This window comes from Cnephaeus nilssonii, assembly GCF_951640355.1.
Source record: "Cnephaeus nilssonii genome assembly, chromosome: 19".
NCBI classification, from domain to species: Eukaryota; Metazoa; Chordata; class Mammalia; order Chiroptera; family Vespertilionidae; genus Cnephaeus; species Cnephaeus nilssonii.
In genome coordinates this window covers 8,755,716-8,780,862 of record NC_137090.1, presented here as the reverse complement: position 1 = coordinate 8,780,862, position 25,147 = coordinate 8,755,716, and the positions used below count along the sequence as shown (strand labels likewise).

At 58.6% G+C, this 25,147-nt stretch overlaps 1 protein-coding gene across 1 annotated transcript; it reads left to right on the top strand.

Annotated features, from left to right (window-relative positions):
- Window positions 1-967: 967 nt before the first annotated feature.
- Window positions 968-24,783, top strand: ERBB2 (erb-b2 receptor tyrosine kinase 2). The gene is made up of 27 exons (XM_079798998.1): window positions 968-1,250; window positions 7,489-7,640; window positions 8,683-8,896; window positions 9,664-9,798; window positions 10,304-10,372; window positions 10,557-10,672; window positions 10,787-10,928; window positions 11,484-11,603; window positions 11,911-12,037; window positions 14,254-14,327; window positions 14,416-14,506; window positions 14,694-14,893; window positions 15,234-15,366; window positions 15,453-15,543; window positions 16,819-16,979; window positions 18,988-19,035; window positions 20,337-20,475; window positions 20,553-20,675; window positions 20,915-21,013; window positions 21,282-21,467; window positions 21,599-21,754; window positions 21,847-21,922; window positions 22,241-22,387; window positions 22,744-22,841; window positions 23,000-23,188; window positions 23,464-23,716; window positions 23,836-24,783. The coding sequence occupies exons 1-27, from the start codon at window positions 1,178-1,180 to the stop codon at window positions 24,204-24,206; spliced, it is 3,783 nt and encodes a 1,260-aa protein (XP_079655124.1). The 5' UTR covers window positions 968-1,177; the 3' UTR covers window positions 24,207-24,783.
- The last annotated feature ends 364 nt before the right edge of the window (window positions 24,784-25,147 follow it).

Genomic DNA, 25,147 nt, shown 5'->3' with positions numbered 1-25,147 from the left:
CCCAGGAGGTGCCTCTGATCCCCGCCTTGAGCAGCACACGCGTGCTCGTGGCTGAGGCATCCCAACCAGAGTGACCAGGTTTGGCAAATAACAAGAAGGATGCCCAGTTACATTAGCATTTCAGGTCAAAAAGTAATCACTTGTCAGTGTAAGACGTAGTGGTACATCCCGTGAAATGCTTGGTTGGAATTTCCAACAAAAACATGTCTTTCTCCCAGCCCCCCACCCCCAACCCACCCCCCACTGGCCTTAAGTATCGGGTCAGGGGCTCCGGGGGAGCGGGGGAGGGGTGGGGGGGGGACGGGGGAGGTGGACATGAGCTGCTTCTGAAAGGTGCGGGACAGACAGGAACCCTGGATAAATTGGTGCCGAATGCCCCAGTGGTAAAGAAACAAGAGGGATGTCCTCCCAATGGGAGGCCCCTCCAATGGGACCCTCTCTCCCCAAACTTGCAGACCCTCTTTAAAACCCTGCTTTTCAGACTGGAAAGCACACCTAACAGATTCGAGAAGGCAAGCCAGGGGGTCCCAGGAGCCACAAGTTAAACACGACACCCCCCTCCCCCCCTCCTCGGCTATCAACGTTACTTAAGGATGGGGTGGGAAAACCATTATTTGGTATTAAAACCAATGGGCATGTGATGGAGTAGGCTGCAAACTCGCCAGGAATGTGGACGATGAAACCAACCTGCGCCTTCAAGAGGAGGGCAGCCCAAAGCCCTTGCCCCAGACTCCCGGGGGAGGGGGCGCAATCGCCTCCGGTGCTTTTGGGGGTTCCGCACGGACGCGGGTGGGAACGGCTGCGGCACCCCGGCGTCCGGGCGCTGGGCGGGGCGCACCCAGGCCTGCGCGGAGGGAGAAAGTGGAGCCGCGAGTGGCCACTCCCCGGGCCTCGCTGGAATGTGGTTGGAGGGGGCGGGGGGCCGAGGAGCGCGCCGGCTCCCAATCACCGGCGGCGGAGGGGGCGGAGGAGGAGGGCGGCCTCGAGGAAGTACAAGAATGAAGTTGTGGAGCTGAGATTCCCCTGCGTCGCGCCCAGGGAGCCGCCCGGAGCCCCCCAGGCCGCTGCCCGCCCCTTCGTGGGGGGCCCCTTCGGTGCGGAGCTCCCGGCCCCGGCGCCCGCCGCTCCCCCCGCCTGGTCCGGCCGGAGCCATGGGACCCGAGCCGCGGTGAGGACAATGGAGCTGGCGGCCTGGTACCGCTGGGGGCTCCTCCTCGCCCTCCTGCCCCCCGGAGCCGCGGGCACCCAAGGTGAGTCCGGGGTGCGGAGGGCAGGGAGCCGCGACGGGACCCTGCAGCCTGGGAGCCCCGCCGAAACCCCCGGGCGGGCGGGCGGGCGGAGGGGGCCGCACGAGCTCCCGGACCCGAAGGGTCGGACTGTCCAGGCTCTCGGCGGGGAGGGGGCAGAAGAAGGGGGTCGGGGCAGGGGCGGGGCGGGGGGGGGCAGTTACCCCGCAGCGCCTCCCGCGGCCCCATTCCGGAGACCGGCGCTTCCCAGACTCCGGGATCGCGCCGGGAACTTGTCAGCGAAGTTCTCTGGGATTGCTCAGAAAGTTCCCCAAGGCTGTGCTGCACGCTGTGGGGTGTGTGTGTGTGTGTGTGTGTGTGTGTGTGTGTGTGTGTGTCTCCAAGCCTCTCCAGTTGGCAGCCTCCGCCTCCGGACGGGCCTGGGCTGGAGTCCTCGGGGGTCCCTCCCGCCGCCCCCTCCCCGCCCCTCTTCGGCCGCCTGGGCTCGGTGACTCCTGCTTCGGGCGAGATCTGGGTGTGGAGGGGGAGGTGGGGAGAGCGCCCTGTCCGCCGAGCGCCCGGAGGAGGGGGGACCCGTCGCCCCGCGCAGGAGTCTGGGGTGGGGGCGGGGGCGGGGGCGGGCGAGACGTGTGTTCTGAATCAGTGTCTTCCAGGCCAGCGCGGGGCCGGCGCTCGGTGGCTGCTGGGGAGCGGGGGTGGGGTTCCCGGTCCGAGGCGCAACGTGGGAGAGTTCTCCGCGAGGGATACCTGGGCGCCTGGTGCGGGGAGGCCTAGGGCTGGGGCCAGGTGGGCGGACGCCGAGGGCGGGGGAGCCCTGCCTTTCCCTCGTGCTGCGTGCGGGGAGGGGTGATGGGGGCGCCCCGTGTCCTGCCCCATGTGTCCATCTCTCTGCGAGGACGATCGAACCTGGAAGTACGCTGGGTGCCAGGCACCGCGCATGGTGTTTGCGTGCGCTCCCTCTTTTAACCGCAGCACCGCCCCGGGAGAGAAGGCGGGTGGCATTCCCATTCTCCAGGCGGGAGCCGGGCTTACGGGGGCCAGGCAGTGCGCCCCCCACCGCACACTGCGCTGTCGGTCTCCCTGGATGGAGCCACGGGAGACACTGCCCCGCATCCCCAGGTGGAGGGGGTTCTGGGAGTGGTGGGTGGTCCCAGCGGGTCCTGGTGTCTGGGGAAGGGGTGGTGTCGTCTTGTCTGTGGCCGCAGGGCCCTCCGTCAGAGCACTGCTGTGCTATCTGAGGGGCCTCTATGCTGGGGTGTTCTTGAGCTGTGTGGTCTGTGTGTGTGTGTATGTCTGGGCTTTGTGTTGCTAAACACAAAGTCTCTCTTTGCTGACTTGGGGACTTGGTTGAACTCTGCCCTCTCGAGGAAGGTGCTGGGCCAGGGCTGCTGTAAACAGCGGGAGGTGGCCCCACGCCTTCTCTCCCGGGTCCGGAGGCTCCTCTCCTTGGAGCCCTTCCCTCCCTCCCTGTTTCCCAGGCTGGCATCTTCACCCCTGACCTTCTGCTGAAAAGGGCGAGGCCAGGCTGGGCTGTCCTCACCTGGGCCTGTGAGTGGGGCAGGTGGGGCGTGGCTGGGTGGCTGCTGTGCTGGGATCTGAGGGGTCGGTTCTGCAATGACTGGGGACTCCTTCCGACTTCTCACTCCTCAGGGTGCACTGCTGGGTGCAGGGAGAGATGCGGGGTGTGCTGTGCAGGGAATGGTTAAAATGGTAGCACACCACCCCGCTGCCTCTAGCCACCCCCATTACATCCCAGGACTGAGGGTAGGAACGTGGGGGGAAGGGGAGAAGGGGAAGTCCTAGGACTTTGCTGAGACCCTCTCTTGGAGTTCAGGTTTTGTAAAGTGCAGCAAACACATTCTTTTTTATCCTGCAGAGCTCATATTTAATCCCTGTATGAGTCTCCCAACACTCTCCTTCTTCTTTTGACTATACTTAGGGAAAGGAACTTCATTTCAATATCCACAATAAAACAGTTGAAAAGAGAGTATCAAATGCAAAAAGAAAACACATTACATTCCAAATACAGAGCACTTTTTCTTTTCTCTTGGTGGGGAATTACCCACACTTCTGCTATGAACTTTCCTTGCCTTCACTTTTCAAAAATGCACGGCTGGCTTCGTCTATGCCGGGTTCTTCTCCGTGGACAGTTCCGTTCCATCTCTGCAGCAGCCCTGGGAAGTAGCTGCACGGAGGAGAAAACGGAAGCTCAGGGAAATGAAGCGACTTATCCAAGGCTTCCCAGCCACCCGGTAATGTCCAGGGCATTTTTGGCTTCTAATGAGGAGGTATTCGGAGTTGGTCAGTCTTATTCTCTTGAACAGGAATGAGTTGAGCAAAGCCTCAGGGGCAGCCAGGTGGCCAGACTGGGGTAGAGGTGCTACTCTGTTATCCAGGTGGATGAGCTTCCTTATCTAGGCTAGGCTATAGAAAATGGGGCTGAACCGGGCACCCCGCACACCCCAGGTCCCCTCTTGGCTTAGGAGTCATCTTTCCCTGTCCACCTCATGCCTGCCTTCTGCTTGGGTCCGCCCTCCTGGGATGGCAGGGGACTGAGGGCTGCAGTGGGGTGGAGGCCGGTGGGACCTGCAGGGCTGTGGAGACGGCTGCATTAGAAGCAAGAGGGACCAGGCTGAGGCTGGGGCTAGGGGAGCTGGTGTAGGGCCCAGATCTTTATGCCTGACCCTGGGTAGCTGGAATGATCTGGAAAAAGATGCCTGCCCTCTGCCTCTGGGAAACCCCTCTGGGGTGACACCCCCATCTTTTGCTAGGCCACCTTTCCTGTCTACCCCTGAGAAGAGAGAGGAGGTGGGGGAAGGGTGTGCTCTCTCTCAAGGAGTAGGAGAGTTAGAGCCAATGTTTGTGTTGTCCCAGCTCTGTTTACCAAGCCTTGTCATGTTTACAAACTGCTTTTTGATTCATTTTCTCATTTAACTTCCCTGCAGAAAGGAAGAGTTGTTATTGTTTTATTACTCCCTCCTTATAGCTAAGTCCAAGGCCAGTAAATATTCATTGAGGGCCTACTAAGTCACAGGCACTGCTGGCCAGAGAGATGAACCTGATTTGGCCTCTACCCTGGAGGTCCAGGATATGCTCAGGGTCACAGAGTGAGTGGCCCAGCTGGGTTCTGGTCTGGTGACCCTGAGCCCAGGCCCCCTGATATACCAGCTGTGTGGTCGGTGGGTCTGGGGGAGGTGAGCTTTGGGGATGCAGGTAGTGTTCATGGAAGCCAAAGGAAGTGTTGGCTTTCATGCTGGTGAGCAAGAGAAGCAGCTGGGCCTGAAGGCTGGCGGGGAGGAGAGAACCCCCTTGAGGACACCCCCAGAACTGGGACCAAACCCTGACCTTTGAAGTTTATTTGGAGGGACAGGTGGGAGGGACCGTGACCAGCCTCTCAGCAGTGGGATGGACACTGTGACCTCAACTGGTCCCTTTTGGTTTGGAGACTCTTGATTAGACTCCATCCACCCATCCATCCACCCACCCACCCATCCATCCATCCCTCCCTCCACCATCCATCCCTCCCTCCCTCCCTCCCTCCTTCTTTCCTCCCTCCCTCCCTCCCTCCACCCACCCATCCATCCATCCATCCATCCATCTACCCATCCATCCATCCATCCATCCACCCACCCATCCATCCATCCCTCCCTCCCTCCACCCACCCCTCCCTCCCTCCCTCCCTCCCTCCCTCCCTCCCTCCCTCCCTCCCTCTCTCCCTCCCTCCACCCATCCATCCCTCCCTCCCTCCCTCCCTCCCTCCAGCAAACACCGTGCTCACTGTGTGTCCTGCCCTATTTGTGGCTCCTAAGGGGCAGGTGTGCTGGAAACAATGCGCTCCCCTGTATGGAACAGGACCTCCACCCCCCCCCCCCCCAAGAAAACCATGGGGGCTGAAGGTGGGGATGGAGGAGTGGGGAGCTGGTGAGGAGATGGGGAGGAGGAGAGGAGGAAGGGTCCTGGTGAAGGGGAGGGAGGGGGCGGTAAGGGAGGTATTAGGAGGCCTTCTTGGCTTTATGTCAGGTTGGTGTGTGCATGCGGGGATTAGCACTCAAGCTTCCCGCTCCCTGGGAGTGGGTCTCAGGGCACCAAGTTTACCACCTGTTGCCAACACTTAAAAAGTCTTAATCAGACTCAAATGAGCCACAGACAAATTCACTAGTGGGGTGGGGCTACTGCTCTTTCTGCTCCTGCCCAACCCAGCAACTCTGCCCTGCCCGGCACCTGCAATGTTTTTCAGGGGCATCAGTAGGTTGGTGCGGGGTGTGGGGTTAATCTGTGTGTGCAGTTAGGCCTAGTGGAAGAAACGTAGACTCGAAAGGCACACGGACTCGAGTTCAAATCCTGCTCCCTACAGGCTTCATCCTCTTGGGAGAATAACCCCTGTCAGCCTCAGTTTCCTTCTATGCAAAATAGAGGTCCCAGTCCCAGCCTCTGCAGGATGTTATGAAGCTCCCGCCAGAGTGCCTGCTGAGCACACAGTAGGCCCTCAGTTACTGCAGCTGCCCCCGCTGTTCCATTGTTGTTGTTTTCCTATTGCCTGGCTGCCACAGCTGGTGTCCTTTGGAAGCCGCACTGGGCTGCAGGGGGTGGAGACAGCCCCGGCCCAGCGCTGCTGGTCCCTTTCCCGGGCTTGGGCCAGGGCCTTGGGGTCTGGGCCTGGAACAGCTGTGACTACAAAGCAGCTGAAGCTGCGGAGGCTGGGGGAGGTCCTGGCAGCGGGCGTTATTTTGGGCCTGGCCTGCCACCCCGCTCCTGTTTCTTCTGGGAGCTGGGAGGGGGGAGGGACCCTTGATTCTATTTCTGGGCCCTCCCCTTCCTCCCTGTTTGCTTTCTTCCCCGTCTGCCCAGAGGGGTGGGGACAGAGAGCACTCTGGAGAGTACTAGGAGGCCCAGGAAGCAATGAGGGGCAGGGTGGGGCTTGCCCCCCAAGCCTTTGCCCAGCTTTCTGGAGGCAGGGGGTATTATTACCGGCCCCCCTTTCAGGATTTGGCCTCCAGCTCCAAGCTGATGGGAGAGCAGGAGCCCTGGTGTCAGACCTCGAGGGCAGCCACCCTGCGGTTCCCCTGAGTCTGCACGTAGCCTGTAGGAAGTGGAGAGGGGACCAGCAGGAATTCCCGGCAGCTCAGGCACCTGTGGGCCTGTGTACCTGGGGGTGCCCTCCGCCCACTCCCCCCCCCCCCCCCGGCACACCCTCCTGGGCAAGACGCACCAGGTGATTCATCTTCTCACCAGAGCAGAAAAACAAGTTCAACTGGACAGTTTAATCTCCCCCCCTGCTGGCAGGCATGGTGCCAGCTGCTGCCCCCAGCGCCCCCTCACCAGGGGGAGTTTACCCTTCGGGTATTTCTGGGCTTCATGGGCATTTCTGGGTTCAGGGACCCCCAGCTGGGGTCCAGGTCGGCCTGGGGGCAGTTCATCGTGATGTCCCTTGGCTGATAGTTGGCACTGGGCAGGCACCCGGGGCTGACGTAGTGCTCTTGTGGCAGGAGTTTCGTGGCATAGATTGTGCCAGCTGCTTCTGGAGTCTTGCCCTGAGGAGGTGGCAAGGGTGAGGTACCGGAGGAGGAGCCTGCGGAGTAGGCATCGTTCTGGCCCAGGATCTGCAGCCTGGGTCCGGATGCCCATAGATGGGGTCTGATGCGCCTTGTCTCTGCCTGGGGGAATTCTAGAGGTCCCTGCGGTGGCCAGGCCGCTGGTGGTCTCCATGCCCCCGCTATGACTTCAGCTGACCCTCCTTCCCCACTTTCTGGGTGGCATTGTGGGGGTGGGTATCCCTTGCCAGGAGGTTGGCACGTGGGTGGCATTGGAATGAGCTGGGGAGAATACCCGGGAGTTTGTTGGCTTGGGAGAGAGATAGGGGGTATCCAGAGGGCTCATGATTCACCAGCACCTCCGTTGGGGGATTTTTTACCCCTTGGCCCTGAGTCGTGGCTTTGGGACAAAGAGGCTTTCTTTGCAAACAGCCCCCTGCATTGGGAGGGCAAGCTCCCTAAGGGTTACACAGCGGGGCCCTCGCTGCTCAGAAGGGGCTGAGTCAGACGGAGCTCTCCCCTGAGTTCCCTCCTCTTCCCAAACTTGCGAACTTTCTTTTGCTGTTGCACCTTCTGCAGGTGCAAGGGACATGAGAGGAGGGGTCCTTGCCCCAGATGGCATGACTCTGGGGATTGCGTGTGGAGGAGGCAGCCGGGGTGGAGAAGCTCCCGGCACAGTGCCCTCTGACCCGCCTCCTCCCTCCCGCCAGTGTGCACCGGCACAGACATGAAGCTGCGGCTCCCCGCCAGTCCTGAGACCCACCTGGACATGCTCCGCCACCTCTACCAGGGCTGTCAGGTGGTGCAGGGTAACCTGGAGCTCACCTACCTGCCTGGCAATGCCAGCCTCTTCTTCCTACAGGTGAGAGCCAGGGGCAACCCAGCCAGTCCCTGCCTCCAGCTGGGCCTCTATTTCCTCGCTGGTGGTTCCTCACCTGGAAGTCCTTTCTGCTCTCTAACCCCTATCCATTCCAGTGCAAGGCCAGCTGATTCCTTCTCTGTAGCGTGGCCGGCCATGGACATCTCTAGGAGGAACGCATCTGTTCCTTTGCTAAATTCTTTTTAAAAAATATATTTTTTATTGATTTCAGAGAGGAAGGGAGAGGGAGAGAGAGATAGAAGCATCAATGATGAGAGTGAATCATTGGTCAGCTGCCTCCTGCACGTCACACACTGGGGATCGAGCCTGCAACCTGGACACGTGCCCTGACCAGGAATCAAACCGTGACCTCCTGGTTCATAGGTTGACACCCAACCACTGAGCCACACCGGCCAGGCCCTTTGCTAAATTCTTGCTCTCTTGCCAGTATGATCACCTCCCCCTGTCCAACTGCCCAGCCACTGTCCCTCTCCCACCCGGAGTAGCGGGAAATGTGGGTCCCAGGGCCAGTTCTGCCACTCACAAACCATGCGAATGTGGCCTAGGTTCTTGTCTGCACTGGGTCTCAGTTTTCTCATCTGTGTATTGGGAGCAATAGGCATGCTTTGCCTCCCCCTTTTTGTAGATAAAATGGGGAATGTATGTGAAAGGGTCATGAGCAGGACAGTGGAAACCAGCCTGCTGAGCCTTTTCCATGGTGCCCTGGAGTGGGGTCAGGTATGCAATGCACAGATGGCATCTCATCTAAACCTTTCCTTTTATAGATGAAGAAACTGAGAAGCAGAGAGGGCGGGGCACCTGCTCCCGGCTTACCGAGTTCCCCCCCACACTCCATTATCTTTCCTGATCATACAGGAATCTGGTTTGGGGAGTGGCCTTGGTTTCCATTTTACACATGAAGAGAGCAGGACTGTTCAGTGGATAGGGGCCTTGCCCGAGATCCCCGAGCACTTGGTAACCCCGAGGAGGCCTTGTTGCAGGACCCAGGCCTGCCTCAACCCCTACCTCCCTTGCGCCCTCCCAGGACATCCAGGAGGTGCAGGGCTACGTGCTCATTGCTCACAGCCACGTGACCCAGGTCCCACTGCAGAGGCTGCGAATCATCCGAGGCACCCAGCTCTTTGAGGACAACTATGCCCTGGCCGTGCTGGACAACGGAGACCGGCTGGACAGCGCCACCCCTGTCTCCGGGGCCGCCCCAGGAGGGCTGCGGGAGCTGCAGCTTCGAAGCCTCACAGGTGGTCACCATCACCCTTGACATCGCCTGGTGATCGAGAGCTGGCCAGGGCCGCTGCTAGCCAGGAGGCTTTGGGTGGACTGGAACTTGCATCCCCTCTGGGTGGATGCAGGTGGCGCTAGGGAAGGTGTCCTCGTGAAGAACAAAAAAAAAATTCCCTCTTCCCGGCAAGTCACAGCTTGTTCCAGCCCACGCAGGTTGACAGTGAGGATGCTGGGCGGTTCTGCCCACTTCTCGGCTGAGGGCACGTGTGTGGGGAACAACCTGTGTAACTGTAGATGGGAGCCCCGAGGCTGACAGCGGCCCAAACCCCGCGTGCCAGCGGCTGTGCGTGCAATGATTCTATTTCAGTCGTGCGCGATCTCGCCAGGGAGCGTTCATGGTATTCTCACTTTACAGATGAGAGAACAGGTTGACGGAGGATCAGTGACTTGCTCGAGGTTGCACAGCTAGTTAGTGGCGAGGCGGGGTTTCAGACTCCACAGTCTCTCTTTTTACAGCGAGCACCGAGCAGAGGTGGGAGGAGAAGAGAGAGTCCCTGGGCATCTGGACCCTGACATGGACACCTCCCTCCTCCCGGGCCTCAGTTTGTTCGTGTCTGTGGGGGCGATGGGGCGGGGGATGGTCCTCGTAGGGCTAAAAGATGCTGAAGGTGTCCTCTCTGCTCCCTGGGGAGTCTGGGGTGTGTTTAAGAAGCCTGCTCCCCTTTTAGAAGGCCGGGGGCGGGAGCAGAAGCTGACAGACAGATCTCTGTTGTCCATCCCACAGAGATCCTGAAGGGAGGGGTCTTGATCCAGCGGAACCCACAGCTCTGCCACCAGGACACGGTTCTGTGGAAGGACATCTTCCACAAGAACAACCAGCTGGCCCTCATGCAGATAGACACCAACCGCTCGCGGGCCTGTAAGCCGCGCTCCTCCCTGCCTGCAGCCTCTTCTTTCTCAGCCCCCGCCCCCTCCCCTCAACTCCAGGTTACATCCCCAACCCTGCACCAACACCACCCCCTTTCTTGGTGCCTCCTGCCATCTCTCCATCTCTGTGGCCCTCTGTTCGGTCTCCCTTTGCTTCTTTTTTCTTTTTAATTTTTATTGATTGATTTTTAAAAATATATACTTTTATTGATTTCAGAGAGAGGAAGGGAGAGGGAGAGAGAGAAACATCAATGATGAAAGAGAATCATCCATCAGCTGCCTCCTGTACACCCCCCACTGAGGGTCGAGACCTGACTGGGAATTGAACCCGAAACCTTGGCATATTGGAAGCTCTCACCAACCGAGCTCCCTGGCCAGGGCTCCCTGTTTCTCGATTGTGTCCCTGTTTTTGGAGTTCCCTTTGCTCTCCCGGGTCTCACCCTCTGTGCATGCTGCCTCCTGGCCTCGGTCTCACCGCCTCTCTGTCCTCTCCCCAGGCAAACCCTGTTCTCCATCCTGTAACCCTTCCCACTGCTGGGGAGAAAGTTCCAGGGACTGTCAGATCCGTGAGTCTCCGGGAGGCCCGGGATCTGGGGGGTGGGGCGGGGTGGAATAAAGGGGACGGGAGAGGTGGGTTACCGGACCCCAGGCGTGTTCCCTGGGGCAGGGACTCTTCCCCAGAAGGTGATGCTGGTGAGGGTCTGGTGCCCGGGTGGCCACCCAGCCCTCATCCTGCCCTTTGCCTGACAGTGACGCGAACTCTGTGTGCCAGCGGCTGTGCCCGCTGCAAGGGCTCACTGCCCACCGACTGCTGCCACGAGCAGTGTGCTGCCGGCTGCACGGGCCCCAAGCACTCTGACTGCCTGGTATGTGCCCCTGGGCCCCACCCCTCGGGAAGGGGCACCCTGCCTGGTGCCGCCCTCTTGCCCCTGGCCCATGGGGAAAGCAGCCCAGTGACCACCCGCTGCCTGTCCCCCCAGGCTTGCCTCCACTTCAACCACAGTGGCATCTGTGAGCTGCACTGCCCGGCCCTGGTCACCTACAACACGGATACCTTTGAGTCCATGCCCAACCCCGAGGGCCGTTACACCTTTGGTGCCAGCTGTGTGACCACCTGCCCCTGTGAGTGCCACGGAGAAGCAGGGTTTCCGTGATGTTGCTGGGGAGGTCGGTTTACGTAAATGGGAGCCTGTTGTGAGTACCGTCTGCCCCTGGCTTTGGGGAGCTGCCTCGTTCTTCCAACAGCTGAGGAGCAGCAGAGAGGGCAGAAGCGAAGAGCTCAGTCTTGGGAGCCAGACCACTTACTGGTCGTGTGACCCTACTGTGTCTCAGTTTCCTCATCTCTAAAATGGGTACAATAATAGCCCCAACCTCATAAGGTGGTTATAAAGTTGGAATGAATGCAAATCCTGGCCCCTCCCCTCACCAGCACAATGACCTTGAGTAATTTACATAAAATCGAGCTTTGGTTTCCCTTTTGGCAAAATGGGAATCTCACTGTGTCCACCGCCTAGGTTTGTTGTGCGGAGTACATGAGTGGTAAACGCTCAGACCTGCCGTAGGGGCCTTTCAGTCCTGGTTGATTCATTCTTTTTGTGCTACCCGGGCACGGTGACACTGCTCACGGTGGGGTGTGAAGGGCTGGGGCACGTGGACACACAGTCCTGGTCTCCTCAGACAACTACCTGTCAACGGACGTGGGATCCTGCACCCTGGTCTGTCCCCTGAACAACCAAGAGGTGATGGCTGAGGACGGAACACAGCGGTGTGAGAAGTGCAGCAAACCCTGTGCCCGAGGTACCCACCGCCTCCCAAACCAGCTGTGGTTCCGGGCCCTCTCCACCCCTGCCTGGCCTCGCCCACTGTCCCCCCTCCTCAGACCCTCCTGGGACTCAGTCCTTGTCTCCCACCATCTCTGCCCTGCTCCCCCCCAGATCAGTCCCACAAGCTCCCCCATATCTTGCCCGTGTGGGGAGAGGGCATGTGGCCCTAAGAGGGGACTGTGGACAGGACCCAGGAGTCTGAGTTCCTGGTGCTCCACGTGGGGGCTGATCAGTCCCGTTGCCGGGGCTGAGCTGGCCCCTTCACCTGCCCACTCCCACAGTGTGCTATGGGCTGGGCATGGAACACCTGCGGGAGGTGAGGGCAGTCACCAGTGCCAATATCCAGGAGTTTGCCGGCTGCAAGAAGATCTTTGGGAGCCTGGCGTTTCTGCCAGAGAGCTTTGAGGGGTAAGGATACGCCGATTAAGGGCGGGCACAATGGTCGGAGGCAATATCGGGGCAGCCACCGATTCCTGAAGCCCCAGAAGTGGCAGCATCTGGTGGGGGAGGGGGGCCAGGAGACAGGTGGGAGGCCTGGAATTCAGAGGGAGTGGGGACTTCTGGGAGGGGTGCTATTTCCATAAATGACATGTTATCCGTGAACGTGCACTTGTGTGGCGGTCAAGCCGTCCAGGCCAAGTTACATTCTCCTTGAGTTCATAGCAGCTTTATCTCCTAATAGTCCCAAACTGGAAATAACACATATGTGTATCAGTAGGTGAACAAATAGATGATGGCCTGTCCGTACAATGAAATTCTCAGCAACAAAAAGAAACACATTGATTATATACATGTTCTCAAGAACATTATCTTAAGGGAAATTAGCCAGACAGGACAGTCCACACTGTGTGATTCCCTTTATGTGAAGTTGCAGACCAGCCAAACCACCCTGGTGATAGCAGTCAGAACAGCGTTGTCCTGGGATGGGGGACAGGAAAGTGACAGAAAGGAAATTTCTGGGATGATGGGAATGTTCTGTGTCTCGATTGGACGGTGGAGTCTTGAATGAATGCATTTGTCAAAACATCAAATTGTCTAGTAAAAATCTGTGCATTTTATTATATGTGAATTATCCTATCTAATAAAGAGGGAATATGCTAATTGACCATCACACCCTTACAAAGATGGTGGCACCCACAGCCAATAAGGAAGGAATATGCTAATTGACTGCCGTGCCCTCAAAGATGGAGGTGCCCACAGCCACAAGATGGCGGTGCCCAGTCCCTCAGCCCTGCCGGGGCAGCAGGTGCACGGCACCTTCCTCCGGAGTCCTCCAGTCCTCTCAGCCTCCCAGCTGCCCAGGGCTGGCCCAAGGTGCAGGCAAGCCTCAGATGGCAGCTGCCCAGCCACCCAGGGCCAGCGGGAGGCTCAGGTAACCAGGGCCGGCCGAGGCTTGCGCTGCCAGCAGTGGCAGCAGCAGAGGTGTGATGGGGGCGTTGCCTTCCCCTGGTCACCGGGTTGCCTCCTGCCCCTGAGGGTTTCTGGACTGTGAGAGGGGACAGGCCGGGCTGAGGGACTCCCCCCCCTCCAGTGCATGAATTTTCATGCACCAGACCTCTAGTATTTCAATAAAAAGGAGAAAATTCCTTTCAACACTTCTTCCACCTTTACTGCCCTTTCCAGAGGAGACACTGTTAATGGGTTGTGTGTCTTCTAGGCCATTATATGCACTTGAACACACGGAGAAACATAGTTTCAGTTGTTGTTTTTTTTTTTAATTTATTGATTTTTAGACAGAGAGAGAGGAAGAGAGAGAGCCGGAGTCAATATGTTGTCCCATACATTCATTGGTTGATTCTTGCATGTGGCCTGACTGGGGATCAAACCCACAACCCTGGTGTATGGGATCGGCACTAACCCACTGAGCTACCTGGCCAGGGCCAGAAACATCGTTTTCATAGTTCTGCTGGGGAGGGAGGGGGTTGTTTTAGGTAAACGGAGCTGGAGCATACCTTGGGTGTTGTCTGCTCCTTCCTTTAGGGGGCTGGTCGTGATGGTTCTGCCTCATTCTTTCAACAGCTGTGGAGTAGGTGGCCGCTAAGAGCCCAGGCCTGGGAGCCAGACCGCCTGGGTTTGAAACCTGGCTCCACCATTTACTGTTCATGTGACCTTGCTGTGCCTTAGTTTCCTCATCTTTAAAATGGGGGCACAGGTAGTTCCAACCTCATAAAGTGGTTATAAAGTTTGAATGAGTTAATAGGCATCAGCTCTTAGAACAGTGCCTGGCGCACACTAAGGGCTCCTGGATGCCAGCTTTTCGCCTGTAGCCTGGAGAGGTCAGGGGTATGTTCAACAGCTCCCCTATGTACTGATGGGTGGTTAGGTAGTTTCCAATTTTTGCTCTTACAGACAGTTCTGCCTTGTACGTGCCTCAGGGGCCAGTGTCCCTCCCGGCCACATTCCTAGAAGTAGAATTTCTAGATCAAAGGATATAAATACTGTTTTGATGGGTCCTGCCAAACTGGGGCCTGGGCTTTGTAGCTCAAGATGGGAACAGCCGGGCTTGACAGAGGGTTTAAGTGCGGCTATTAATAGAGGGGAGGGTGGGGAGGGCGGCAGGGCCAGCCCTGGGGGTTGTGCTCACTCCCTCCTGGCCCTGCTCACTCCTCTCATCTTTCTTCTAGGGACCCCGCCTCCAACACTGCGCCCCTAGAGCCCAAGCAGCTCAGAGTGTTTGAGACCTTGGAGGAGATCACAGGTGGGCTCTGCCCCCCGCATCTTGCTCGGAAGGGGCTGGGGGGGTCATCATCCTGTCCCCACACCCTAGCCTCCCCCTGTGCCTGCAGGTTACCTGTACATCTCCGCGTGGCCAGACAGCATGCCTGACCTCAGTGTCTTCCAGAACCTGCAAGTGATCCGGGGACGGGTTCTGCACGAGTGAGCACCTGGATGAGGAGGGCTGGAGCGGGGGCTGGGAGACGTGTGGGCAGGTGGGGCCTCCGGTTCCCCAGGGGCTCCAGGGGCAGCCTTTCTATGGGGACAGCAGGTGAGGGCAGCCCTTGCCGTCGGGGGAGGGGTCAGGGGTGCGCTGCCCACCCTGCAGCTGAGCACTCCTCTCCCTCAGCGGCGCCTACTCGCTGACCCTGCAAGGACTGGGCATCCGATGGCTGGGGCTGCGCTCGCTGCGGGAACTGGGCAGTGGGCTGGCCCTCGTCCACCGCAACGCCCGCCTCTGCTTTGTACACACGGTGCCCTGGGAGCAGCTCTTCCGGAACCCTCACCAGGCCCTGCTCCACAGTGCCAACCGGCCAGAGGCTGAGTGCGGTAAGACGGCGCCCAGCGCTGCCCGCTCCCCGTCTGCCAGCACGCAGTGCCCGTGGGCCCTCCCGGCAGCCCCTGGGGCGCCACCCTAGACACAGCTCTGGCCGGCTTGACCCCTTGGCATGGCTTCTAGCTGAGTCCTGCCTCACTGCCTCGGCATCCCCCCCCCCCGCTCCCCGCCTTCCCTCTCTGTTCCTGGGACCTCAGAACTCTTCTCTCTCCCTGCATCGCCCAGGCCCTATCCCACCCCTCCCACCCAGAGCCACCCCACAGCCTCTTCCCCTGCTTCGCCTCGACCTGAGCCTCCCTAAGAGTCCCCTCTGACTCCTTCCTCTCACTGCAGTGGGTGAGGGCCTGGCCTGCTACCCGCTGTGCGCCCACGGGCACTGCTGGGGCCCGGGGCCCACCCAGTGCGTCAACTGCAGCCAGTTCCTTCGGGGCCAGGAGTGCGTGGAGGAGTGCCGCGTCCTGCAGGGGTATGCGGGGCAGAGCAGGGGAAGGGCGGGCGGGGGGTGCACAGGGGCTCCTTCCAGACCCCCTCACCCGCATCTCTCTCTCTCAGGCACCCCAGGGAGTATGTGAAGGACAGGTACTGTCTGCCTTGCCACCCCGAGTGCCAGCCCCAGAATGGCTCAGCGACCTGCTTAGGATCGGTGAGGTGCTGGTGGGCTCAGAGCTGGGCGGAGGGAAGCAGGGTGGGTTGGGGCAGACTGCCAGGGACCTGGCCAAGTGTGGTGAAACATCTGCCGAGAGAGCCCTGAGCTCAGACCTGAACAGCAGGAGGTGGAACAGTGGGAGGATGGAACAGCGGGGGGTGGGACAGCGGGGGTGGAACAGCAGGAGGGTGGGACAACGGCGGGGGGGTGGGGTGTGTGGAACAGCGGGGGGTGGAACAGCGGGAGGGTGGAAGGAGACTCCATGCTGGGGACTGTGAGTTGGGTGGTGGGCCCTGAGACCCTTCAGACTGTGCAGAGATCCAGGGAAGCCTGCGTTCTTTTTAAAATATTTTTATTGACTTCGGAGAGGAAGGGAACGGGAGAGAGAGAAACATCCATGATGAGAGAGAATCACTCATTGGCCACTTGCTGCATGTCCTGCACTGGGGATCGAGCCCACAACCCCGGCATGTGCCCTGACTGGCAATCGAACTATGACCTCCAGGTTCATAGGTCGACGCTCAACCAGAGCCACGCTGGCTGGGCGGAAGCCTGTGTTCCTGGCTGTGGCTGTGCCAAGGTGGTTGGTTAGGCTTGTGGGCTGAGGCATCAGACTATCTGGATCCAATGCAGGTCCCACTTCCAGCCTCATCTGTAAAGCGAGTGCCATACTAGTGCCTGTTTCCTTAGGGCATAGGAAGAGTTGATGTAAAGTTGGGTTTGCACAGTGCCTGAGCCCGGGAAAGGCTGTCTACATGTTCGTACTATTACTACTTGCTGTTATACCTTAGACCCGAGGTCGGCAAACTCATTAGTCAACAGAGACAAATATCAACAGGACAACGATTGAAATTTCTTTTGAGAGCCAAATTTTTTAAACTTAAACTTCCTCTAACGCCACTTCTTCAAAATAGACTCGCCCAGGCCGTGGTATTTTGTGGAAGAGCCACACTCAAGGGGCCAAAGAGCCGCCTGTGGCTCGCGAGCCGCAGTTTGCCGACCACGGCCTTAGACAGTGAACTCCCTTCCTTGGCTTCCAGTTCTTCTTCTGAAGCCCGCAGCTCAGGGATCAAGCTTTGAAGCAGGGGTGGGGAGTGGGGTGAGGGTGGGGGTGGGCGGACCTGGATGAAGAGCAGGGGCAGTAGACACAGCAGGTGTAGGCTGTCCCAGGAGCGGTGTGGAAAGTGCTGCTGAGTGGCTGTCCGAAGCTTGAAGGGGACTCAGGCGCCTCACCCTACACCCAGCCCCTCACAGACCTCCCTGCCTTCCCAGGAGGCTGACCAGTGTATGGCCTGCGCCCACTACAAGGACTCTCCCTTCTGTGTGGCTCGATGCCCCAGTGGCGTGAAACCTGACCTCTCCTTCATGCCCATCTGGAAGTTCCCCGATGAGGAGGGCACGTGCCAGCCGTGCCCCATCAACTGCACCCACTCGTGAGTCTGAGGGCCCTTTCCTGCAGAAAGGTGGGCTTTGTCCCAGGAGCCTCTGCGGCATTGCACAAGGGGACAACTCTGCTCTGCTAAAATCTGAGACTTAAGTTTCGCCTCCTTTTTGTCTGATCACCAAAGTAACATGCTAAACATTTTTATGAAACAAACTAGTGTTGCTAGCAGTTCTGTCTTCACTGTTAATCATTTGTAGTGTTTTGCCCTAGTTTTTATCTGTGTACATGCTTACATATATATTATTCTAACATGTTATACTCTCCAGTTGTTTTTATCTGTGCATTCTAACATATATTATTATAACATGTTATATATATGTATGTCTATTATTGTTCTCCAGTTGTTTTTATCTGTATTCTAACTTTTTTTTTATAAAAAAATTTAAAAATATATATTTTTACTGATTTCAGAGAGGAAGAGAGAGGGGAGAGAGACATAGAAACACCAGTGATGGGAGAGAATCATTGATTGGCTGCCTCCTTCATGAACCCGATCATGTGCCCTTGACTAGAATCAAACCCGGGATCCTTCAGTCCCCAGGCCGAGGCTCTATCCACTGAGCCAAATCAGCTAGGGCCTTTTTTTTTTTTTTTTTTTTTTTTTTTTACCAAAATGGTTTCGTAGACCATACATACATCATACATATTGTTTGCAAATGGCTTTTTTTCACTTGACAGAATCTTGCAATGTTTTTTCATGTCCTAACACGGTGATCTGCCCTATTCTCTCTCTCTCTCTCTCTCTTTTTTTTCCCCCACAAAGCTGTCTTTAGTTACACACCAAATACGTGAATGCATCCTTGTGACAGACGTTTTCAGCAATTCAGAAGCATAAACATTGCAAAGCGAACGTGCCCTTTCGGTCCCTGCCCCTGCTCCCCCCTCCCTGGGGAGAGCCTCCAGATCCACTGGGGGGAGTGCCTCCTGCAGGCTTTTCTCTGCACATTCACATAAACATGTTGGGCTGAGTCATAAAAGATTGCTGTTTGTAGGTCAAAGATGCTCAGGAAACAGCAATTTCAACTCCCATACAATCAGTTTGGGCTTTTGTGTGTGTGCACTTTTTACTGTGAACGGGATCTGCCTTGGGACACTGTTCTGCACTTTGCCCCACCCTCCCACTGCCCCACTCTGTGCGCCCTGGACGTGCTTTCCTGTGACTGCACGTGGATCTACCTCCTCCTTTTGTGAACTGCTCGAGCGGTAGCGTGGATGTAGTGTTATTTAACCATGTCCCTGTTTGAGGGATATTGATTAGGCTTTTTTATTTTTAAATTTTTATTGATTGATTGTTTTCTAGAGAGAGAGAGGAAGGGAAGGAGGGAGGAGGGAGGGAGGGAGGGAGGGAGGGAGGGAGAGAGAGAGAGAGAGAGAGAGAGAGAGAGAGAGAGAGAGAGAGGAGAGAGAAATCAATGTTGCTGCATCACTGAGTTATGCACGCACTGGTTGCTTCTTGCCTGTGCCCTGATGGGAATAAAACCTACAACCTTGGTGTCTCGGGATGACGCTCTGAACAACCGAGTTACCCGGCCAGGGCCTTTTATTTTTACTTTTATTTTTTGGCAGTTTATTGCACGGGAGTGAACATCTTGGGCATGCCCCCCAGTGTGGGCATCTTTGGGGCACACCCTGAGAGGGGGGACTGCTGCGTCACAGAGTTCTTGCACAGGTGCCGCCGACTGCCCTCTGCAGAAGTGGGGCCGGTTCACGGCCTTCTTTCGGGGAGGGGATGGCTGGGCTTTGGGACTCGGTGCTCCTGTGGGGGCCCCCACAGGACACACCGCAGGAGGTGCAGGAGGACAGGGGCAGGGGGCTCCCCGGCTGGAAGGGACCCCCTTGTGGGGTGGTGGGAAGATCACTGATGACCTTGAGCCCCGTTTCTGCCTTTGTCAAACGGGGATAACCACGCAGCCACACCTCCCTCCGGGGTTGCTGGGCAGCTGGGGGAGCCCAGGAGGTGGTGCCCAGCCTTGTTGACGGGTCTCTCTCTCCTGCAGCTGCGTGGACCTGGATGAGAAGGGCTGCCCCGCCGAGCAGAGAGCCAGGTCAGCTTGGTCCCCAGGACATGCCCCTTGTTGCTCCCCAGTCCCCCACCGGCCCCTGGGTGGTCACTGCTGAAGGGGGGGGGGGGCGGCTCCTTTTCCTGCCCACTCTTCCACTGCGGATCCTCCTTCCAATTAGTTTCAGCCAGTGGATGGAGGACCTGCTCAGGATGCTTGTGGCCTGAGGAACAGGAAAAGATGGCAAAGATTCCCGGTACCTCCCACCATTGAGTAGCTAGACTTCTCGTAAGGGACCCTGGGACTCCAGGTAGATGGAGAAGAGAGTGCAGCTGTAGCCCTGAGGGAGAGAAGGGGGGTGGAGGCAGGCTTCAAGGAGGAGGTGGCATTTGAGCCAGGCCGTGAAAGAGGGGCAGGTGAAAGAGGGGCAGGTATGTCACCTGCCTTAGGGGGAAAGCAGCAACGTGGAGTCGGAGTCGTGGGGAAGTGTCGGAAAAGCCTCGGCTGTGCTTACTGGAAAGTTCTGGTGTGGTGCCCTGTTAGTCAGCACGGAGAAGGGATACAGGTGAAGTGTGAGTCAGGCTCGGGCTGGATCTGGAGGGCATGGGCCCTCCCTCGCCAGCAGGCCACAGGGTTGGACTGGGCTTCTGGGCAGTGGGGAGCTGGGGGAAGGGCTTTGGGGAGAAAAAGATTGGCGGATGTCCTAGGGAATCATTTGTCTGTGAAGCAAGCGTTCACTAGAGTCTGCAACGCGCCCGCCCCTGGCCAAGCAGGGGAGGGGGCAGGGAGGACAGTGATGCAGGGTCAGCGCCCAGGAGTGCCAGCTACTCCGGGCTGAGTCTGAAAGGCGATCCCACAGAGAAATGGTGGTCCAGGCAGAAGGAGCAGCATGTGCAAAGGTTGGGAGGTGTGGGAAACCATGACCTATGGGTGAAAAATTTGGCTAGAACATCAGAATCACCGGGTGCACATTCCTGGGCCCCACCCCATTCCCACAGTCAGAATCTCGGGGGGTGGGGCTCCAGACGTACGCATTTTAACAAGCTCCTTGGTGGTTTTTGTCGGGAAGTTTGAGAATCCTGGGCTAAGCCGGGGGCAAGAGCATAGACAGTTTGGAGGTGGGTGGTGAGAGCTTTGAATATCTAGCAAGGAGTTTGGACTCTATCCTGGAGGCAGTAGGGAGCCAAGGGAGGTTTTAAAACAGGGAGGAGAGGGTAGACGTCTGTGGGTCACCCTTCCAAATTCCCTTTCCAAACCCCAGTGACCTTCATGTGCCTCCCTGGGGCCCCTTCAGCCCTTCTACCCAAGGCTGCTCCCCAATCCCTGACCTTGGCCCCTCTCTGCAGCCCGGTGACGTCCATCATTGCTGCGGTGGTGGGCATTCTGCTGGTCATGGTCATGGGGGTGGTCCTCGGTATCCTGATCAGGAGAAGGCGGCAGAAGATCCGGAAGTACACGATGCGGAGGCTGCTGCAGGAAACGGAGGTGAGGGCCTCCCTACCTGCTTGGGGTCTGCGGCCCAGCCCCCCCAGGCACTGAGGCAGGGTCACCCTCTCCCCCAGCTGGTGGAGCCGCTGACACCGAGCGGAGCGATGCCCAACCAGGCTCAGATGCGGATCCTCAAAGAGACAGAGCTGAGGAAGGTGAAGGTGCTCGGATCCGGAGCTTTTGGCACCGTCTACAAGGTCAGGGGCGGGGCCGGAGTGGGGGTGGGCGGTCCCAGAGGGTGCACTGGGGTGCGGCCCCGGGCTCTGAGCTGGGGGCGGTGATGTTTGGTAGGGCAGTTACAGAGGCTGGGACAGGGGGAAGGGATCGGTGAGTGGGGCTAAATACTGAGGTGGTTGGTAAATTGGGCGGTTGGCCCAGGGGTGGGGAAACACTTGGACTGGCCATCTCCTGCTCACATCCCCCTCTCTCTGCCCAGGGCATCTGGATCCCTGATGGGGAGAACGTGAAGATCCCCGTGGCCATCAAAGTATTGAGGGAAAACACGTCTCCCAAAGCCAACAAAGAAATCTTGGATGTGAGTCCCTCCGCCCTCCCCAGCCGGGAGTGCGGGAGGGGCCCTGGTTGCAGGTCTGGGCTCCGGGCTCCCTCTTCCCTGGGGTTTAAGGGGACACGTGTGTGATCCCCAAACCTGGACGCTTCACCTCCCCATTCTGCGGGCTGTGGCTCTGGTTGGTGTTAGATGGGGCGGGGGCCCCCGGTCACACCTTGGCCCTCAGGAGGGGCGCGTGGTGGTTGGGGTGTGTAGTCTCCCACACCCCCTCCGTGTGCCCCCTTACCCCCAGGAAGCGTATGTGATGGCTGGTGTGGGCTCCCCCTACGTGTCGCGCCTCCTGGGCATCTGCTTGACCTCCACGGTGCAGCTGGTGACACAGCTCATGCCCTACGGCTGCCTCCTGGACCACGTCCGAGAACACCGCGGGCGCCTGGGCTCCCAGGACCTGCTGAACTGGTGCGTGCAGATTGCCAAGGTACGCACCGCGGGGGTCCGGGCGCCCTGGGTGCTCCTGAGAGCAAGCCTGCCCCACGCAGGGCTGGGACGGGGCGGTTTCCCGGGAGAGTGTGGCCAGAGCCTGATCAACCAGGATGCCTCCCATCCCAGGGAATGAGCTATCTGGAGGACGTGCGGCTCGTGCACAGGGACCTGGCTGCCCGGAACGTACTGGTCAAGAGTCCCAACCACGTCAAGATCACGGACTTTGGGCTGGCTCGGCTGCTGGACATCGATGAGACGGAGTACCATGCGGATGGGGGCAAGGTGGAGTGGGGTCTGGGCCCGGGCAGCACTCTGAGAATGACCGCCCCCCCCCCCCCAACACACCTAGTTCAAGGACTTCTCTTCTCTCCCAGGTGCCCATCAAGTGGATGGCGCTGGAGTCCATTCTCCGCCGACGGTTCACCCACCAGAGTGATGTGTGGAGCTACGGTGCGTGGTGGGCAGCATGGGGAGGGGTGGACGAGGAGCCACGGTCCTGCCCATGGTGGGATGTTGTGTTGGTGAAAGGATGAGAATGAATGGAGACACGGCAGCATAAATGTGGGTCGGAAGGGAGGACGCAGTGCTTCAACCTGCTAGGGGCTGTGCATGTCCCAGGGGTTGGGGAGGGACTAAAGGTGGCTCCTGCCCTCTGGCAACACATCCCTCCCCTCCCTCCCCCATGGTGCCAGGCTCCTGGGCAGAGCCTATGGGACTCAGACGCTAAAGCTCCTCCTGCTGCCCGTCTCAACCCTGTCTCTGCCCTAGGTGTGACTGTATGGGAGCTGATGACTTTTGGGGCCAAACCTTACGACGGGATCCCAGCCCGGGAGATCCCTGACCTGCTGGAGAAGGGCGAACGGCTGCCCCAGCCGCCCATCTGCACCATCGATGTCTACATGATCATGGTCAAATGTGCGTGGTGGGGCTGTGCTGGCTGCTTGGAGGTGGGTGGGAGGTGCTGGGTAGAGGCTCTACAAGGAACATGGAAGGGGGCCAAGACAGAATGCATGTGACCCAGAGGCCCCGCATGGTTACAGGAACCCCCAAGGGGTCTCGCTTCCCTTTCACAGTACCAGTCCAGGGACGCTCCAGCTGGAAGGAGACTTAGATGCAAAATGAAAAGGGCAAACTTACAGAGATTCTCAAAGTTTCTGGTACCACCTAAGAGCTGTGGCCTCGAATCACTAGACAAGCTTGGAGAGGGAGGGGGCGGGGCCGCACACGGGCTGCCACTGGGGCTGAGATGCTGAGCTTCCGCCCGCCCCCAGGTTGGATGATTGACTCGGAATGCCGGCCTCGGTTCCGGGAGCTGGTGGCCGAATTCTCCCGCATGGCCAGGGACCCCCAGCGCTTCGTGGTTATCCAGGTACTGGACCATCCACCACCTCCCTGGGGTCCCAGGCCTCCCAGCCCGGCCCCTGGCCCGACTCAGCGTGCCTCCCGCACAGCACCGCCCTGAGCCGTCCGCAGGAGGCCGCGCACTGGGCTGGGAAGAGGCTGCCACGCTGTCTCCCTCCTCCCCAGAATGAGGACTTGGGCCCTGCCAGCCCCTTGGATAGCACCTTCTACCGATCGCTGCTGGAGGATGACGACATGGGGGACCTGGTGGATGCGGAGGAGTACCTGGTGCCCCAGCAAGGCTTCTTCTGCCCAGACCCTGCCCCGGGCGCGGGGGGCACGGCCCACCGCAGGCATCGCAGCTCCTCCACCCGGGTCAGTGCCCTTGGTCACGCTCTGGGGGGTGTGGTTACCTCTCCTGACCCTAACGGACTTTGGTGTCCCCCCCAACCACCACCTCTCACGGAGATCCCATTTTCCTTAAGGATTCCTGCTGCCTTCCAACCCACGTCCCCACTCTCCCCAAGGTGACTGTGCCATACCCCGAAGGGGACCTCTATTTCTTTCCTGTGACCCTGTCACCTCCCACAGAGTCTCCATCTCAAATCTATGAATGACTCCACCATCATGACCTTCTCTCTTGTCCGCAGAGTGGCGGTGGTGAACTCACACTGGGGCTGGAGCCCTCTGAGGAGGAGCCCCCGAAATCTCCACTGGCACCCTCAGAGGGGGCGGGCTCTGATGTGTTTGAGAGCGACTTGGGAATGGGGGCGGCCAAGGGGCTGCAGAGCCTCTCCCCACATGACCCCAGCCCTCTACAGCGGTACAGTGAGGACCCCACGGTACCCCTGCCCCCTGAGGCTGATGGCTACGTCGCCCCTGTGACCTGCAGTCCCCAGCCAGGTATGGAATCCAGGCCTGAGCTGAGAGATTGGGAGGTGGGGGCCCACTGTGGGGGCTGTGTTAGTAGCTGGGACACATGGGTTTCTTTCCCTAACAAACACCCTCTCTTGCCCTTTCAGAATACGTGAACCAGCCAGAGGTTCGCCTAAAGCCCCCCTCACCCCTAGAGGGCCCTCTGCCGCCTCCTCGATCTGCCAGTGCCACTCTGGAAAGGCCCAAGACCCTCTCACCCAAGACTCTGTCCCCTGGGAAGAACGGGGTTGTCAAAGACGTTTTTGCCTTTGGGGGCGCTGTGGAGAACCCTGAGTACTTGGCGCCCCGAGGCAGGGCTGCCCCTCAGCCCCACCCTCCTCCCGCCTTCAGCCCAGCCTTTGACAACCTCTATTACTGGGACCAGGACCCATCAGAGCGTGGCTCTCTGCCCAGCACCTTTGAAGGGACCCCTACGGCAGAGAACCCCGAGTACCTGGGCCTGGATGCGCCAGTGTGAGCCAAAAGGCCACGTCTGCTTAGGCCCTGCTGAGCCCACGGGGCGTGGGGAAGGCCTGACTTCCGGCCTGTGTCGGGACCACGTGGGGAAAGGGCCCTTGGACCGTATCAGTGGAGCCCGCCATGCCAGGCCCCTTCCTTCCTATTCCAATTCCCAGGTGGCTCAGAGCTCAGCCTGGTTGGAAGAGGCAGCATCCGGAAGAGTGTCTTCAGTAATCTGGAGTCCTGTCCCAGCAGACTCTAGGGTCCAGTGGATGCCACAGCCACCATCTCCTCACCTGAGAGAGCAGCCCAGCCTGGCTCCCTCCTTCCCCACCCCTGGCACTGAAGGACTCAGGGGAGCTGGGCCTAGGAGGGGAAGAGGCCCAGAAGAAGTGTCGAGGGCAAGAACTATCCATTCAGAGACGGTCTCTGCGCCCTAGCGCTGCCCCGGGAAGAAGGGGGTAGCAGTAGTGCCCAGGTCTAGTCCTTGTACAGAGTGCTTTCTTTGTTTTGTTTTTACTTATGTTTTTTGTGTTTTGTTTTTTTAAAAAAAGATAAAATAAGGACTCGGGGGGAGTGGGTATTGTAGAAGGGGGGGGTGGTCCCTGGGGTTGGGGATGTCCTTTCTCCACACCCACTTTCTCCATCTGCAAATACATTTTGGAAAACAGCTGGGCACCAGCCTATGCCTGGGGGAAGTTCCGTGCCATCCCTTATTGCTTGCCGCCTAACATACACTCATCTTTTCCTGAGGGAGCGACTAGTAATCTTTAAGAAGCGTGAATGAGAAGCCTATCTTCCAACGTCCTGGCTTCTGGGTTGAGGGGGATCTGGGAGTTGAGGATACTGATCTGAGAGCCCTTTGCCAACCAAATCATTCTTGCTTAGAAAAACACCAATCCCTAAGGCCACCCACCATAATGAGGTGGGGGTGGGGGGTGGGGAGAAGAGGCAGTGTCT